The sequence below is a fragment of the Amblyraja radiata genome, chromosome 10 (assembly GCF_010909765.2).
Source record: "Amblyraja radiata isolate CabotCenter1 chromosome 10, sAmbRad1.1.pri, whole genome shotgun sequence".
Classification (NCBI taxonomy): Eukaryota; Metazoa; Chordata; class Chondrichthyes; order Rajiformes; family Rajidae; genus Amblyraja; species Amblyraja radiata.
In genome coordinates this window covers 62,580,718-62,598,335 of record NC_045965.1, presented here as the reverse complement: position 1 = coordinate 62,598,335, position 17,618 = coordinate 62,580,718, and the positions used below count along the sequence as shown (strand labels likewise).

The following is a 17,618-nucleotide window of genomic DNA, read 5'->3' as shown; positions in this document are numbered from 1 at the left end:
TACTTAAATTTTGGAAAAATACATCAATACCAACGCTTAAAATGTGGATTGCAAATATGTTGGGCACCACACATCTTGAGGAAGTGCGATTCCTCCTAATGGATAAATCAGACCAATTCATAACGAGTTGGTCTCCATTTGTCGTCTTCTTGGAATCATATGATGCAACACAATTGTAAAAACTAACTGTTTCAGGACTGGATGAGGGTTGGTCAAGATTATAAACAATGATTTAAAAAAAAAAAAAATTCCTTTCTTTATGTCTTATTCTCTTTTTTCTATTTTCTTTTCCTCAACTTTCTTCACTCATTCGTCTTTCTTCTTTTTCTTCACACACTATATATCTCACGCTTTTCTATCCTTTACCATCTAATTTCTTTTTCTTATTCTAATCTTTCTTTAATATAACAAAAGAAAGTAAGAAGCTGTACATAAAATGTATTATGCAAATATATATTAGGCACTTTGGTGCCATATGATTGTACTTCTAATAAAATAAAATATTTAAAAAAAAAAGATGTTAATGTCTGTTTCTTTTCTTCCCCCTCTGTTACAGTTACTGTTTAGTTTATTGTCACGTGTACCAAACACTTAACCTCGGTGCACGTAAAAATAAACTAAATTGTAGCTGTAAATGTAGTTTAGCTTGCCCCTAAACGGGCCTCTCCTTTCAGCTATGTCGTTGTTAACAAAGTGTCACATTCAGTTGTCTTCTCATGTGGAGAATAATCGCACTACTTACTTTGAATTATACTTAACTCTATCCCTTTGTCCCCCTGTGTTTGTTGTCAGGTGTCCACCACTCTGGAGACATTTCAAGATCTCTCCCTGCCTATCCCGGGTAAAGAAGATTTGGCCAAGCTTCATTCTTCAAGTCACCAAATGTCCTTGGTGAAAGCAGGGTCATGTGGTGAGGCCTACGCTCCACAAGGCTGGATCGCGTACGTCATGGAATACATCAAGAGGTGCGCATCAATCCTTGATTTACTGCTGGTGGTTTGGAAAGTTCTTTTATGGCCCTTGGCTGTTAAAGTTGTCAGAGCAAAGAAATTACAGCCTTTTCAAATCAATAATATTTCTCGCTCTGTTATCTATTATTTCCCTAGTTGGTTCTGGGGCCCTGTTGTATCTTTGCAGGACTGCTTAGCTGCCTTTTTCGCCAGAGATGAGCTCAAGGGTGAGTACGGACCTTGTGAACAAAATTATTTTAACAATGGGAGGGGGGAGGGGGGAGGGGGGAGGGGGGGGGGGGGTAAGAAAGGTGTGGGTGTAGGTAACGGAGGGACTTCAATAACTCATTTATCTTGGATCGAGTGGATGTGGAGAGGATGTTTCCACTGGTGGGAGAGTCTAGGACCAGAGGTCCATAGCCTCAGAATTAAAAGATGGTCCTTTGGGAAGGAGATGAGGAGGAATTTCTTTGGTCAGAGGGTGGTGAATCTGTGGAATTCGTTGCCACAGCGGCCTGTGGAGGCCAGGCCAATGGATAGAGGCCAGGCCAGAGATAGACAGATTCTTGATTAGTACGGGTGCCAGGGGTTATGGGGGGGAAGGCAGGAGAATGGAGTTTAGAGGGAAAGATAGATCAGCCATGATTAAATGACAGAGCAGACTTAATGGGCTGAATGGCCTAATTTTGCCCCTATCACTTATGAACATCTTTCCCGAATTGAAATGAGGCAAAAAATGCTGTTACTTTCATTCTCCTTTCTCTCTCCTGAATCAACAACGTCAGCAACAGATTGTTTATAACACATGTCAAATATTATATGATAAAGATGAATAATCTGTCAGTGTGTTTCTCTCGCTTCATGTGCATCACTGCGCATGTTGTTCCATGGCCATGTAGACCAAGATTTGGATGGGTCGGTTCGTCTTCTGTGCTGATCCCATTTGAGAGAGAGTGTAGGCATGTATCATTGTTTTCATGTATATTAGGCTAAGGCAAGATTGAGCTTATTTCACCCTCCAGGGCCCTTTGGCCCAACTAGCCCACATCAGCCGACATGGCTCATCGACACTAGTTCCACCGCTCCATTTTATTAAACGTTGCGATACTACCTGCTTCAACTACCTCATCCGGCAGCACATTCCATACACCTACCACCCTTTGCTTAAAAAAAATTACCCTTCGGCTTCCTATTAAATGTTTCCTCCCTCACCTGAAACCGATGTCCTCTGGTTCCTGATTCCCCAAGAATGGTTCTTTAACGGTGTCAATTCTTGAAGTCAAGGCGAGCACTTATGGGAACATATGAGGGGCACTCATTGAAATATTACAACAAGGATGCCCAAAGAATGGAAGAAATAGACAATGGGTGCAGGCGTAGGCCATTTGGCCCTTCGAGCCAGTACCGCCATTCAATGTGATTGTGGCTGATCATCCACAATCAGTACCCCGTTCCTGCATTCTCCCCATATCCCCTGACTCCACTATTTTTAAAAGCACCATCTAGCTCTCTCTTGAAAGCATCCAGAGAACTTGCCTCCACCGCCCTCTGAGGCAGAGAATTCCACAGACTCACCACTCTCTGTGAGAAAAAGTGTTTCCTCGTCTCCGTTCTAAATGGTGGGGGAGAAACTGTTCTGGAGTCTGGTGGTGCACGCTTTCAATCTTCTGTACCTTCTAGAAGTGGAAACGGGAAGAATGACCGGGGTGGGACGTTTAAAGGAGCCATGAAGAATGGGCGATGAGACAGATGCTGATATCAGTATTCTGTACAATGGGATAGGATATGATCAGGAATTTGCAGTACTGTTTAGTATTAATACCTTGGCAATAATCGTATGTTTAAAAATTGCAACAGTTCTGAGGAGAAAGATGTCAATTGGTTAGATTTTTTGTCCTTTGTTTAAATTTTTTTTTGTGGTACACATTGACATTAAATACCCCTTGTACAATTTGCAGGTGACAACATGTACAGCTGTGAAAAGTGTAAAAAGTAAGTACTGTGGTTTTTTTTTTTTTTTTAATTGGGCCAGAGTTTGACTGAATGGCCTGTTTCCATGCTGTGATTCTGAATGTACTACATGGCCAGCAGTTCCAGAGACAACTATCGTGATTTCCACTTCGGCCAGTTTGCACTTACCATCTGCACCATGTGCTTTGCTGGAGGTCGCATGCTGGCACTAACAGCCATTCTACCGCTGAACAATGCACTTCCCATCTGGCCCCTCAGTTTAATGCCAAGAATGGCCGGCACAAGTAGTGTATTCCCATTCAGTGAAATGTGATTGCTCATCGTTAGGGCGGATCAGTGGCACAGCTGTAGAGTTGCTGCCTTACAGACCCGGGTTCGATCCTGAGTGCGGGTGCTGTCTGTACGGAGTTTGTACGTTCTCCCCATGACCTACCTGGATTTTCCCCAGGTGCTCCAGTTTCCTCCCACACTCCAAAAACGTACAGGTTTGTAGGCTAATTGACTTGGTAAAATTGTAAATTGTCCCTAGTATTAGTATTCGGAGATTGCTGGTCGGCGTGGACTCAGTGGGCCGAAGGGCCTGTTTCTGTGTTGTATCTCTAAACTAACCCTATAAATAATATTCGTGGCAGGTTAGGTGGACTGTATTTTTCTTAATTTTGCTTTATTGTTATTTAAATACTAGAAAGAAAAATCACATTACCTATTTTTACAATTGTATTCATTCATTGGACGGGACCACTGGTTTATTTATTTATTGTACAGACATACAGTGAAAAGCATGTTCCGCGTGCTATCCAGTCTGAAGAAGGGTCTCGACCCGAAACGTCACCCATTCCTGTCTTGCTGAGTTACTCCAGCTTTTTTTTTGTCTATCTTCGGTTTAAACCAGCATCTACAATTCCTTCTTACACAAATTATACTGTACATGAGAACGATAGAACCTTTTGTGGAACAGTATGCGGAGAGGTACCACGTTCTGGCGTCAACCAGTGATACCAAAGATCTAACTAGTTGATCAACTAGTTAGACCAAGGATCTCAGTGTGACGAGGGTCTCGATCTGAAAAGTCACCCATTCCTTCTATCCAGAGATGCAGCCTGTCCCGCTGAGTTACTCCAGCAGTTGTTCCTATCTTCAGTGTAAACCAGCATCTGCAGTACCTTCCTACACAGGGATCTAACTAGTTGTTCTGAGAATGTAGCTGAATACTTGTACCAGCTTTATATAATCGGGGTTTACTAGATTGCTTTGGATGGTAATTAAGAGTTAACCACACTGGTCTGAGCCAGCAGTGAAACCGATTATTGATTGAACATTGTGGTGATTGATTGGAGCTAAGCACTAGGACACCCTGAGCTTTGGCAGGAGATAATTGAGGGGAAAGGTCTTTAACATTCACAGAGTGAAAGATATTTAAGATCATGTGATTGTAGGCTGTAGGTGATTGTTCACGAAAATACTGGTTCAGTTGCCGAGAGGCAAAAGAATATTTTAGCACCAACATCATAACCAGTTGGTCTTTTCCATATTCATCTCGCAAATGGACACCTGGCTAACACAGTTAATGCAATGGCAAATAACTTCAGCATTTTTATTGGAAAAACAGGAAGGGAGCTTCAAGGTAGACAAAACATGCTGGAGAAACTCAGCGGGTGAGGCAGCATCCATGGAGGGTAGGAATAGGCGACGTTTCGGGTCGAGACCCTTCTTCAGTCTTCAAGGCTCGGTTTAGTGTAGATGCAGCACGGAAACAGGCCTTTCGGCCCACCGGGTCTGCGTCGACCAGCGATTCCCCGTACACCCAGCACTATCCTACACACTAGAGACAATTTACAATTCTTACCGAAACCAATTGACCTAGAAACCTGCACGTCTTTGGAATGTGGGAGGAAACCGGAGCTCCCGGAGAAAGCTCACGGGGTCAGAGGGAGAACGTACAAACTCTGTACAGACAGCACCTGCAGCAGGATCAAACCCGGGTCTCTGGTACTGTAAATCAGCAAATCTACCGCTGTGCCGCCCTAGGTGATTGAATATTACACAGGTTGCCATGGGTCTTTCAAATGGCGAGGACAATGCAGTATAGAGAAGCACCCCTGCTTTCAATTGAATTGTTAAGGGAAATAAATGTTCTGCAATTTTGCTTGGGGAATTAACGGAGTGATATTCATTAAAAGATAGATAGCATATTTATAGTTTTGATGGGGTGAGGGAGAGGAAATGACTTTTGTTTTCTTTATCCAACATTTTTTCTTTTTTCTAGGTTGAGAAATGGGGTGAAATTCTGCAAAGTGCTGGTGTTGCCAGAGGTAAGTATCTGTCGTGACTTTGAATTGTTTGTTTCCGCCGGATAAATAACCTCTTGATGTAGCCACTTTCAATTATTCTGTGGAATTCCAAGATCTTTCCCTGATGGGGGGGGTTATGGTTTTACACAATTTATCAACATTTCAGGATCTAGGCAAGAACTAGATTTATTGCGGTTCAACACTAATTGACCTTCAGAAGAGTCAAAGTCAAAGTCAAAAGAGTTTATTGTCATGTGTCCCTGATAGGACAATGAAATTCTTGCTTTGCTTCAGCACAACCGAACATAGTAGGCATTGACTACAAAACAGATCAGTGTGTCCATATACGATTATATACGTAAATACACACATGAATAAATAAATTGATAAAGTGCAAATAACAGATAAAGGGGTATTAATGTTCAGAGTTTTGTCCGAGCCAAGTTTAATAGCCTGATGGCTGTGGGGAAGTAGCTATCCCTGAACCTGGTCGTTGCAGTCTTCAGGCTCCTGTACCTTCTACCTGAAGGTAGCGGAGAGACAAGTAAGTGGGATTGTGTACGACTTGGAACAGAGTGATGTATCCATGTGTCGGCTGCCCTCGTCCTAGGTGAATAAAGACTATGGGTTTGTGAGGTAACATTGGATTAGATTTATCCTTGCATTTCTTTTTAAGACCTAGTTTAGCATGGCTGCAATGCTTTACACTTCAGATATACAGCACGGAAACAGGCCCTTCAGCCCACCGAGTCTGCCAGTGATCACCCTGTGCACTAGTACTTTCTGACACACACTAGACACAATTTACAATTTTACCAAAGCCAATTAACCTACAAACCTGTGTTTTTGGAGTGAGGGATGAAACCGGAGCACCCGGAGAAAACCCACGCAGTCACAGTCAGGATCGAACCAGGGTCCCTGGCACTGTGAGGCGGCAACTCTACCACTGTGTCGCTGTGCTGCAATTTTCTCATTTTTAGACGTGCTTCTTCAGCCATGTTGTTGTGCACTTCTCCTTAAACCAGGGTCTATTCTCTGCCTTCATTCTAAGACAGAGAGATTTGCTGAGTCATCGCTATAATAGATCGCGGTGTTCATTTTATTGGAGTGGACAGATTGCTGAGGACAAGGTCAAGCTGATTTATCTTTCATGTTAGTTTAATCATTATCTGGCACAGACCCACTCTAGTATCCATTTGTTTTATGATTTTGTCATTGGTGTTGAACACGCAATATAGAACATAGGAACAGTGCAGCACAGGAACAGTCCCTTTGGCCCACAGTATCTGTGCCAAACCTGGTGCCAAAATCAATTCCAATCCGTCTGTACATAATCCATATCCCTCCATTCCCTGTACAGTATATTCTTGTGCTTATCTAAAAGCTTCTTGCATGCCACTGTTGTTTCTGTCTCCATCATCACCTCTGGCCGTGTGTTCTAGGCACTCGCCACTCCCTGTGTTTAAAAAAAATGCCCCACACACCTCATTTTAATCTTACCTTTCAGCTATGCCCTCTAGTATTTGCCATTTTCATCCTGCTATCAAGTTAGACTTGACTATGTAGTCATGGTCATATAGCATGGGCCTATAGCCCTTCAGCCATTTATCCACGCTGATCAAAATCCCCAACTATGCTACGCACATTTGCCAAGGTTTGACCCATAGACTTCTAAACCGTCCTATCCATGTGCCTGCCTAAATGACATTGGAATATTGTTACTTTGCCTGCCTTAATCAGTTCCTCTGGCAGCCCATTCCATACAATTACAAATCTCTGTATGGGAAAAGTGCCCTGCAGGTTCCTATTGAATCTTTCCCCCTCATCACAAACCTATGCTGTCTAGTTCTTGATTCCCCAACTCTAGGAAAGAAAGTTCTGTACATTCACCCTAACTATTCATCTTTACATGTTTCCATATTCTGTTGTGCTGCTGCGTGTAAGAATTTCATTGTTCTATCTGGGACGTATGACAATAAAACACTCTGGACTCTCTTGATACTTAATGACTTCCAATAAAAACCTATTGCTAGATTTGGAAGATGAGTTTCTAATTGCACGTCTCTTTTGCAGATTTTGTGCATTCACTTGAAGAGGTTCAGGCACGAACTCATGTTTTCCACCAAAATCAACAACCATGTGTCATTTCCATTGGAAGGACTTGACCTTCAACCTTTCCTCGCTAAAGACAGCCATTCTCAAATCACAACGTATGAACTTTTATCTGTTATCTGCCATCATGGTACCGCAAGTTGTGAGTATACCTGATTGAGATTTCAATATAATGGTTGAAACCTTAACTGTGTTGTATTGTTCTTAGAAAGATTTAAGATTGTCTCCCTTGTACTTGAACCCCCCCCCCCCCCCCCCCCCCCCAGTTACCACTGCCGACGAAGACATTTTTGCATTGTTTTGCTTTTAGTTTTAGTTTTTTTTTAAAGGGCATGTTGTTTACAGATAGTTACTGCAGAATGATTGCTGCGTTTTAGACCCGGGAGGGGAGGGCTCTTTGCAACTTGGTCAGTGCCCTTTATGTGGTGACTATTTGCATACCTTGGGTCGGCAAGCAAAGAATTTCACTGTGACATATGGCACATGTGACAATAAACCATTCATTCATTTAATTAAAAAATAGAAATTTTAATGGCATTCAAGTGTTCCTTTCGGCATCTGACTAATGAAGCGAAGCTAGTGATTAGATCTTGCTAACCTGGATTCTACTGCCAGAATCTCTATTGGCTGCCCCTATTCAATTAGATACCCCGTCCAGTTATGGCATAGTTGAGGGTAGACAGTCAGAGTCATTTTCCTTGCGTGAAAATGTCAAAGGCTGGAGGGCATAGCTTGAAGGTGAGAGGGGGAAAGTTTAAAAGAGATGTGAAGGTTAAGTTTTTATATTCACAGAGAGGTGGGTGCGTGGAACACACTGCCAGTGGTGAAAGGTGGAGCCAGGTACAAAAGTGGCGTCAGATTTTTTAAAAATAGGGGCGTTTACGAGGCATTTAAATAGGCACGTGGATGTGCAGGGCATGGAGGGATACGATTCACATGTAAGCAGAGGAGGTTAGTTTAACTTGGCATCATGTTCGGAATAGATGGGCCAAAGGACCTGTTCTTGTGCTGATCTAGGTTCAAATGAGGAAGCCCTTGGTAGACCAGCACTAGTATGGATACACCACACCACCAAACTGCCTTCAATCCTGACCTCCAATCCTCACGGCATGGAGTTTGCATGTTCTCCCTGTGACCATGTAGGGTTCCTCTGTGTGTTCCAGTTTTCTCCCACATTTGTCAGTAAATCTGCGACTTTAGAACACGTTCGACAATGCATGTGCAGAAACCTGGAATTCCCATTTGCTTGCAATTCTATTTCCATCATAAAAAAGAAGATGAGCCAGTTATTACCTTGTAGCCTGCTGTGTTCAAATTGCCAGTGATATTTCCTGGATTATAACCATGAACTTCATTGGCTGTAAAATGTATTGCAAGGACCAAAAGTCATAATACCCTTTTTTTTTTTGGTCTTGTAGTAAACATAGTTTATTGAATCGTAGCAATTGCAAGTTTGGCTTAGCGTCTCTCTGCTACCCTCCACATTAAATAACATTGATCCATTCCTGTAGCCACTTGAAGTAGAAGGTTGTAGATTGCATTGACGCTCTTGGGGAAAATACCTTGACACTTTGACAGGTAGTGAGATACAGATGATTGGTTTTTACCCTTCAATGAGCCAGTGAATAGAAACCGTTGATAGCAAATTCATCACCCGAAGCTTTTTGAACATTTAACCCCTGTGGTCTCTGCTCTTCTTTTGGAAAAAAAACTCCCTTATTAGGCATTTAGATGGGTGCGGGGAATAGAGGGATACAGGAATCATGTACAGGCTGATTAGTTTGGTTTAATTGGCATCATGTTCAGCACAAACGTTCTGGGCTGAAGGGCCCTTTCCTCTGCTGTACAGTTCTCTGTTCTTATTTTATACTTTAATCTTTGCTTTGTATTAAAGGGAATCAAAAGATGTGGAGATAAGGCAGGCAACAGCTGCGGTAGAAATCAGCCGTGATCAGGCCTGACTCACTGAATGGTTGACCTCTGGTTTAATCTTGTGCTGCACTTTATACATAACATTCTACAATCACATTATCATCTGAATATTTATTTCTGTTTTTATTTTTTTCCAGTCTCCCTTTTCATGAAGCCCATAATCCTATTATTTTAGTTTAGTTTATTGTCACATGTACCGAGGTACAGTGATTCAAGATTCAAGAGAGTTTATTGTCATGTGTCCCAGATAGGACAATGAAATTCTTGCTTTGCTTCAGCACAACAGAATATAGTAGGCATGAATACAGAACAGATCAGTGTGTCCAAATACCATTATATAAATATATACACACATGAATAACTAAAACAGATAAAGTGCAAATAAACATATAATGGGCTATTAATGTTCAGAGTTTTGTTTGAGTTGAGTTTAATAGCCTGATGGCTGTGGGGAAGTAGCTTTTTTTGAACCTGGACGTTGCAGTCTTCAGGCTCCTAAACCTTCTACATGAAGGTAGTGGGGAGATGAGAGTGTGGCCAGGATGGTGTGGGTCCTTGATGATGCTGCCAGCCTTTTTGAGGCAGCGATGGTAGGGAGGTGACAGCCGATGATGGACTGGGAAGTGTTTACTACTTTTTGTAGTCTTTGCCGCTCCTGGGTGCTCAAGTTGCCGAACCAAGCCACCGGTCAGCATGCTCTCTACTGTGCACCTGTAGAAGTTAGAGAGAGTCCTCCTTGACAAACCGACTCTCCGTAATCTTCTCAGGAAGTAGAGGCGCTGATGTGCTTTCTTTAAAATTGCATCAGTGTTCTCGAAAAGCTTTTGCTGCGTGCCAGCCAGTTAGCGGAAAGGCAATGCATGATGATTACAATGGAGCCATTCAGTGTCTGTAGGAGTAGAGATTTAAAAGTGTGGAGCGAGTGTCACACGTGATTGCAGATCCACGTCTGTGATAAACCCACAAAGAGCAGCCTGGGGTTGGGCGCCATTATTGAAGGACATCTCTATCACTGTTTTTCAAAAAATTAAGAAGTTTATCTAAACAGTTAGTGTAACACAGACAATTGAAACATTTTCTTGAAGGCAAGAATATGCTTCAAATCAGAGTTGAATATCTCTGCAAAAAAAATTCTTGTGGTCACTGAAGTTATGACTCTCTCTCCTTAGATCATCTTGAGGAAAAGAGAGCTGGAAAGCGTGCAGAGAAGATTTACAACAATTTTGCCAGGACTCGAGGGCCTGAGTTATAGGGAGAAGTTGGTCAGGCTAGGACTTTATTCTCTAGAGTGTAAGATACTAAGCAGTGACCTTATAGCGTTATAGTGGTGTATTAAAAAAAAACCCATGAGGGGCATAGATAAACTGAATACATGAGGGATTTTTTCCGGAGTAGGGGAATCGTGCTGGAGGCCGTAGGTTTAAGGTGAGGCTTTATAAGGGGCTTGAGAGGCAACTTTTTCCACACACACACACGCACAGGGTGGTGAGTAAATGGAAAGACCTACCAGAGGATGTAGATGCGGCAGGTACAATAACATTTAGGTCACATTTGGACAGCTACATGGGTAGGAAAGGTTTAATGGGCTGCAGGCCAAATGCAGGTAACTGGGACCAGCATTGGTGAAGGTTGGGCCAAAGGGTCTGTTTCCTTCTTGGTCTGCCTCTAAAGCAATCAAACTTCTACTTATCATGTACGAAGAATTGAACATTGCTTTGGGTGTTATTACCAATGTCACAGGTATTCACGGGCCCTTCAGATACTGGTAAAAGTCCAGTGGTGAGCTTGAAGCCATTGAGTCACATTGCTCATTTATTGTGTAGAAAGGAACAGGTTTATACCGAAGATAGACACAAAATGCTGGAGTAATTCAGCAGGTCAGGCAGCGTCTCTGTAGAAAAAGAATAGGCGACATTTTGGGTTGGAACCCTTCATCAGACTGAAAGTAGAGTTGGGGGGAGGGGGGGAAATAAACTGAGGGCAAGTAAAGGCCAGAACAATTCAGCGCCGGCATAGATGACCTCAGGAAGGGTGGTCCATACTGGCCCATTGTTGGCTGTGGAAGGTGTGATAACAACAGGGATAGAAGGAAGCAAACAGTGGAAGTCATCAGACGATTAGGGTGGGGGACTGGTCAGTGTGCTCATTTAATGTATGTTTCTTTTCAGTCTAATCAGTCGTTAAAAATGCTCTGCCTTTGTTCAAGTTTTATATTTATCTACTCTCTCTCTCTAACGACAGGTGGCCACTACACGGCTTTTTGCCTAAATGACCTGAACGATCGATGGTACGAATTTGACGACCAATCTGTAACGGAGGTGTCTCAGTCGACTGTGCAGAACGCAGAGGCTTATGTGCTCTTCTACAGGTAACGCGGCCTCTCGATGAAGCTGCTGCTGCTGCTGGCTTTTATTCTCAGTCCAAGAATTTGTGCTCCCATAAAAGACCAGATTTTGACCAACCCCCAAGAAAGCGTCCGTTTCGGCAACTTGCGGCTTCTCTCAAGCACCGAGCAGGGAATTGTAGACGCAGCCCAGACCATCACACAAGCCAACCTCCCCTTCCATTGACTCCATTTGCACCTTGCATTGCTTCGGCCAGGCCAGCAGCACAATCAAGTACGAGTAGATTAGATTAGATTAGTTTATTTAATGACCACACAGTCAAGCTGGTGGAATTCAGGTTCAGTACAGGATGTTACAAGGTAGGCTGATTCCCGTCAAACATAACATAAAACACAACATCATACAATATACAGTACATGCATGGGGAGGATATGTGCTGTTGTCATAGTGTGTTCAGAATTCGGATTGCGTGTGGGTAAAAACTGTTTTTAAATCGAGATGTCTTGGCGGGCAGTGAGCTGTAGCGCCTTCCTGATGGCAGCATCGGGCAAAAAGTACAGAAATGTGAAAACGCACACCTCCAGATTCAGGGACAGTTTCTTCCCAACTATTATCAGGCAACTGAATCATCCTACCACAACCAGAGAGCAGTCCTGAACTACTATTAAGCTCATCGGGGACCTTCGCACAATCTTTGATCGGACATTACTGGCTTTATCTTGCACGAAACGTTATCCCTTATGTATCTGTACACTGCGAATGGCTCGATTGTAATCATGTATTGCCTTTCAGCTGACTGGTTAGCACACAACGAAAGCTTTTCACTGTACCTCGGCACACGTGACAATAAACTGAATTGAAGTTCGAATAAAGAAATCCAATAACCTTACATAACAGTACAGCATAGGAACCGGCCCGTCTGCTCACAATGCCCTTGCCGAGCACGATGCAATGTCAAACCAATCTCCTCTGCCAGCATGTGATCCATACCCCTCTATTCCCTGCATATGCATGTGCTTATTGAGTAATGCAGTGTGGAAACAGGCACTTTGGCCAAACTTGCCCACTCCGGCCAACATGTCCCAGCTACACTAGTCAAAAAGCCTATCTAAAGATATCGATCTATCTATAAACATCTATCTTTTTCTATCCAACAGCCTCTTAATGGTACTTGCATATCTGCCTCCACCACCACCCTCGGAAGCATTGGCAGTGTGTTCCACGCACCCACCAATCTGTGTGTTAAAAAAACACTTGTCCCACACCTCCTTTAAATCTTGCCTCTCTCACGTTAAGCGTCTTTAACTTTTCCACCCTAAGAGAAGGGTTCTGACTGTCTACCCGATCGATATCTCTCAGTACTTTAGATATTTCTATCCAGATCTCCTCTTGGTCTCTCCAGTCCAGAGCAAACATTCTAAGTTTGTCCAACCTTTTGTTTTCTGGCAAATACCATCTTATTCAGGCACCATCCTTGGTTAGTTAGTTAGTTTACTTTATTGTCACGTGTACCTAGGTATAGTGAAAGGCTTTTGCTGCCTGCCAACCAATCAACGGAAAGACAATACATGATTACAATCGAGGTATTCACAGTTTAGATATATTCTAAGGGAATAACGTGTATAAAGTAGGAATTGTTGCTGTCGGTTTAAAAGAGTGGAGAGATTGTAATGCACGATTGCCGATCCACTTCTGTGCATAGCACGCGGTTGCCGGGGTTGGCGCCATCTTGCATCTGTTTTCTGCAAAGGGTGGAGAAGGATGGTTCATATCTTCATGATTGTGTGACAATAGCCCTGGTTAGTGTTCACACTTAACTTTCTATGCTGACAAGTTAATGTACATCCCAGTTACAATGTCACAAAATAAATGGTGATGTTTTCAGTTAAATGAAGCTTAAAATCGGGATCCTGTCCACCTGTTCTAACATTATTTAAAACATTATTTAGAAGGGATATTCTCCCTTCTGTAAGTCCCAACCATCTCATAACAAATATCACTAGTATAGGCCAAGACACAGTGCTGGGTTAACTTAGTGGGCCAGACAGCATCACTCGTGAACATGGATAGGCGACATTTTGGATCGAGGGTGTCTCAAGACAAATTCTATTGGGGACAGACAGCTGGAAGAGTGGAGGGGCAGGATAAAGCCTGCCAAGTGATAGGTGGACACAGGTGAGGGTTTTTTGGCTGGGCAGATGGTTGGTCAAAGGCCAGGGATACCAAGATTATATAAACTGCACAGAGCATTACAAACGCTCAACTGCCCTCCTTGGATGATGTATATAGGGCCCGATGCTTGCGCCGGGCCACAAATATCAAGCAGGACACATCCCACCCTACCAACCACCTTTTCACTCTGCTACCCTCTTTTTTTTTTTTTTAATTATATAAAAATTTATGAAACTACTTTTATTCAAAAAATAAAATAAACATAGAGTATTAACACAATCAAAGACTGCCTATGTTGACAGTTTACAAACAAACGATCATCAAATTAATATAACGTCAACTTTATCAACAAAACACTCGACCTCCAACGGCAACCAGCATTCACGGAAGGCCTCCAAAGTCCCCATGGACACCGCGTGTTCCCTCTCCAGGGACAGGCGGGCACGGACGTAGACCCGGAAAAAGCTCAAGCAATTTAAAAAACACTTAAACAAAATTATCAAATTAAAATATTAACATTTTTATCTATAATATATTCAACCTCCTGTGGTGACCAGCATTCACAGAAGGCCTCCACAGTCCCCATGGACACCGCGTGTTCCTTTTCTAGGGACACGCGAGCTCGGACGTAACCCCGGAAAAGGGGCAGGCAGGCGACCGCTGTGGGGCCATCGACTGCCCGCTGCCTGGACCCGCGAATGGCCATCTTGGCCAGGCCCAGGAGCAAACCGACAGGGAGACCCCCTCCTCCCTCCCATCCATCCCCATAAATTAATAGCGTTGGACTAAAATGTAGCCAAAACTTGAGGAGCAGCCCTTTCAGATACTCGAACAGTGGCTGCAACCTCTCACACTCTATGTACACATGGAACGCGGTCTCTTCCTCACCGCAGAAATGACAAGCAGGGGAAGAGACCGTGAACCGGCTCAAATACCTATTACAGGCCACGGCTTTGTGCAACACTCTCCACCCCAGGTCCCCGATGTAAAGGGGGAGGACTCCCTCGTAGAGAGACCTCCACTGGGGACCGCTCCCCTCGTCAGGTGGTAACACGGACCGCCAGGGTGTGTCTGGACGGAAGACGAGGGCGAGGTGGTGGAGAGTGTGCAAGAGCAGCCTGTACAGTACGCGCCTCTCCGCGTCACAGAACGGCACGCTGGGCATCTCGGAAAGGCGGCTCATGTTCATGGGGCCGGCTCTCGGGGAGGGACCCAGGCCGTGGGCCCCACGAACAATTCCGACTGAGCGGGGGTAAGCTCGTCCGGAATCGCTCCATGCACACGCCTCTCCTCAACACCCACCATCACAGCCACGACACCCCCCTCCCCCTGAGGAGCAGGGCCCTGGCTGAAGGTGACCAAATCCCTGGACTTCAGGAGGTCACGGTAAAAGCCAGGCAACTCCCGCCTATCCCGCCTAGCGCGTCGACTCATGCCCGCTACTGGGAGCTGTGAGCTCTCCTGAAGGCAGCGCCCCTGGCGGAAAAAATACGTCGCCAGCACGTGTCATTTAGGAGGGTAGTCCGAGTAGACGTACCTCCGCAGGGTCCTGAGTCGGAGAGCTGCCACCTGGGTACGAATACAGACCAGCGCCTGACCACCCTCCTCCAACGGGAGACTCAGAACCCCAGCAGAGACCCAGTGGTTCCTCTCACCCCAGAAGAAGTTGACCAATCTCCTCTGTAACATGGTTATAAAATAAGAGGACGGGACCATAGTGGCCATCCGGTACCACAGCAAAGAGGCCACCAGCTGGTTTCTAACTACAGCCCTGCCCCGGTAAGAGAGCACACCAAGTAGGCCGGACCAACGTCCCAGCCGGGCGATCACCTTCGCCTCCAGCTCCTGCCAGTTCGCCGGCCACCCCCCCTCATCGGGACTCAGGTAGACCCCCTGATAGAGGAGGTGCGTGGTATTCCACGCAAAACCTGCCATCTCCTCCGGCAGGGAGTCCACCTGCCACCCACCCACCAAGAGACCAGAACACTTCCCCCAGTTGATCTTGGCGGAGGAAGCAGCCGTGAAAACCTGCTGGCACTCACGCATCCTCCGCAGGTCTACAGGGTCGGTGAACATCAGAATGACATCATCGGCGTAGGCCGAGAGGACCACCTCCATCCCCGGCCCCGGTGAAGCCAGGCCTGTCAACCGCCTTCGGAGAAGGCACAGGAAAGGCTCAACACAGATGGAGTACAGCTGGCAACATGGGACATCCCTGACGAACCCCCCTCTCAAAGGGAATGGGGGCCAACAAAGAGCCGTTGACCTTAACAAGGCATTCTGCAGCAGTGTATAAAAGTCGGACCCAGGCCACAAAGTGTGGTCCAAATCCGAACACCTGCAGAGTCCCCAGAAGGTAGTCGTGCTCCACCCTGTCGAACGCCTTCTCCTGGTCGAGGGAGAGAAAGGCGACTGACTGACCAGCCCCCTGGGTCAGATGGATCAGGTCCCGGACCAGATGAACATTGTCCTGGATGGACCGGCCCGGGACTGTGTATGACTGGTCAGGGTGGATCACCTGGGACAGCACGGGACCCAGGCGATTCGCCAATGCCCGGGCAAAAACTTTATAGTCCGTGCTGAGGAGAGAGACCGGGCGCCAGTTCTTTAAAAGGCGGAGATCGCCCTTCTTGGGCAGCAGGACAACAACTGCCCTGCGCCACGAGAAGGGCATCTCCCCAGTCGCCAGGCTCTCTCCCAGGACCTTCATATAGTCACCCCCCAGGACATCCCAGAAGGCTCTAAGGTACTCCACAGTCAGCCCATCCAGCCCTGGAGACTTGCCCCCCTTGAGCTGGTGCAGGGCACCAGTCATCCCCTCCAGAGTTAGGGGATCATCCAGGTGTTCAGCCACATCATTGCACACAGCAAGTAAGCCCTCCCACAGGACCTCTTGCGCCTCCCCACTCGATGTGCCTGCCGAGAACAGAGTCTTGTAGAAAGACCCAACCGAGGCACCAATGCTCTCTGGATCTGTGACAGAGGAGCCATCATCCGCAAGCAACTCAACAAGCTACCTGCGGGCTCCTCGCCCCTTCTCCAGAGAAAAGAAAAAGGGGGAGGCGCGGTCCAGATCGTGCAACATCTGGACTCGCGACCTCACATACGCACCCCGGGACCTCCTAAGCTGCAAGTCCCTCAGTGCTCCCTTCTTCTCCTGGTACTCCTCCCACTCACACGAAGCCCCACCAGTCTGATCCAGACGTGCCTCCGAGTCGAGCAACTCTCTCTCAAGCCGTCCGATCTCGGAGTCTCGCCTCTTAGTCGACCCCCTCGCGTAGTCCTGGCAAAACAGACGGATGTAGGCCTTCCCCACGTCCCACCACTGCCTTAGGGAAAGGAAACGCCCCTGCCTTTTCTCCACCTCGCCCAGAACTGCCTGAATGAATCCTGGAATCGGCAATCCTCCAACAGCTGGCTATTAAAATGCCAGTACGCGGACCCAGCCCGTGTGCGCATCGGGATAAAATCCACTCGCACCAGGCAATGGTCCGAGCATGGTGCCGGCTGCATGGAGGCCGCCAAAACACAGGAGACATAGGCCTTGGACACGTATAAATGATCAATACGGGAACCACCACCCTCAAACCTGTACGAGAAGGCGTTAGAGTCGGGGTGGAAATTCCGCCAAGCATCTACCAGCTCAAAAGAGTCCCTTAAAGTCTTTACTGCACCCGGGTCACGCTGAATGCCAGTGCGATCTCTTGCCTACCCTCTGGGAGGCGATTCAGGTCTCTGAAGGCTCGCACCGGTAGATTAAAAAATAGTTTCTACCCATGTGCGATGAAAGAACTTAATTCCAACAGAGAACACTGGGGAAGCAAATGTAATTCCAAGAAATGCTG

At 45.7% G+C, this 17,618-nt stretch overlaps 1 protein-coding gene across 2 annotated transcripts in view; it reads left to right on the top strand.

Moving 5' to 3' along the window:
• The window catches only part of usp33 (ubiquitin specific peptidase 33), a 71,848-nt gene that overhangs the window by 38,136 nt on the left and 16,094 nt on the right, over positions 1–17,618 (top strand). For both annotated transcript variants that reach the window (XM_033029037.1, XM_033029036.1), the window contains exons 13-18: positions 793–965; positions 1,107–1,177; positions 2,909–2,942; positions 5,188–5,233; positions 7,286–7,466; positions 11,498–11,624. In XM_033029037.1, the coding sequence (XP_032884928.1) occupies positions 793–965; positions 1,107–1,177; positions 2,909–2,942; positions 5,188–5,233; positions 7,286–7,466; positions 11,498–11,624 (632 nt within the window). The remainder of the gene's footprint in view (positions 1–792; positions 966–1,106; positions 1,178–2,908; positions 2,943–5,187; positions 5,234–7,285; positions 7,467–11,497; positions 11,625–17,618) is intronic.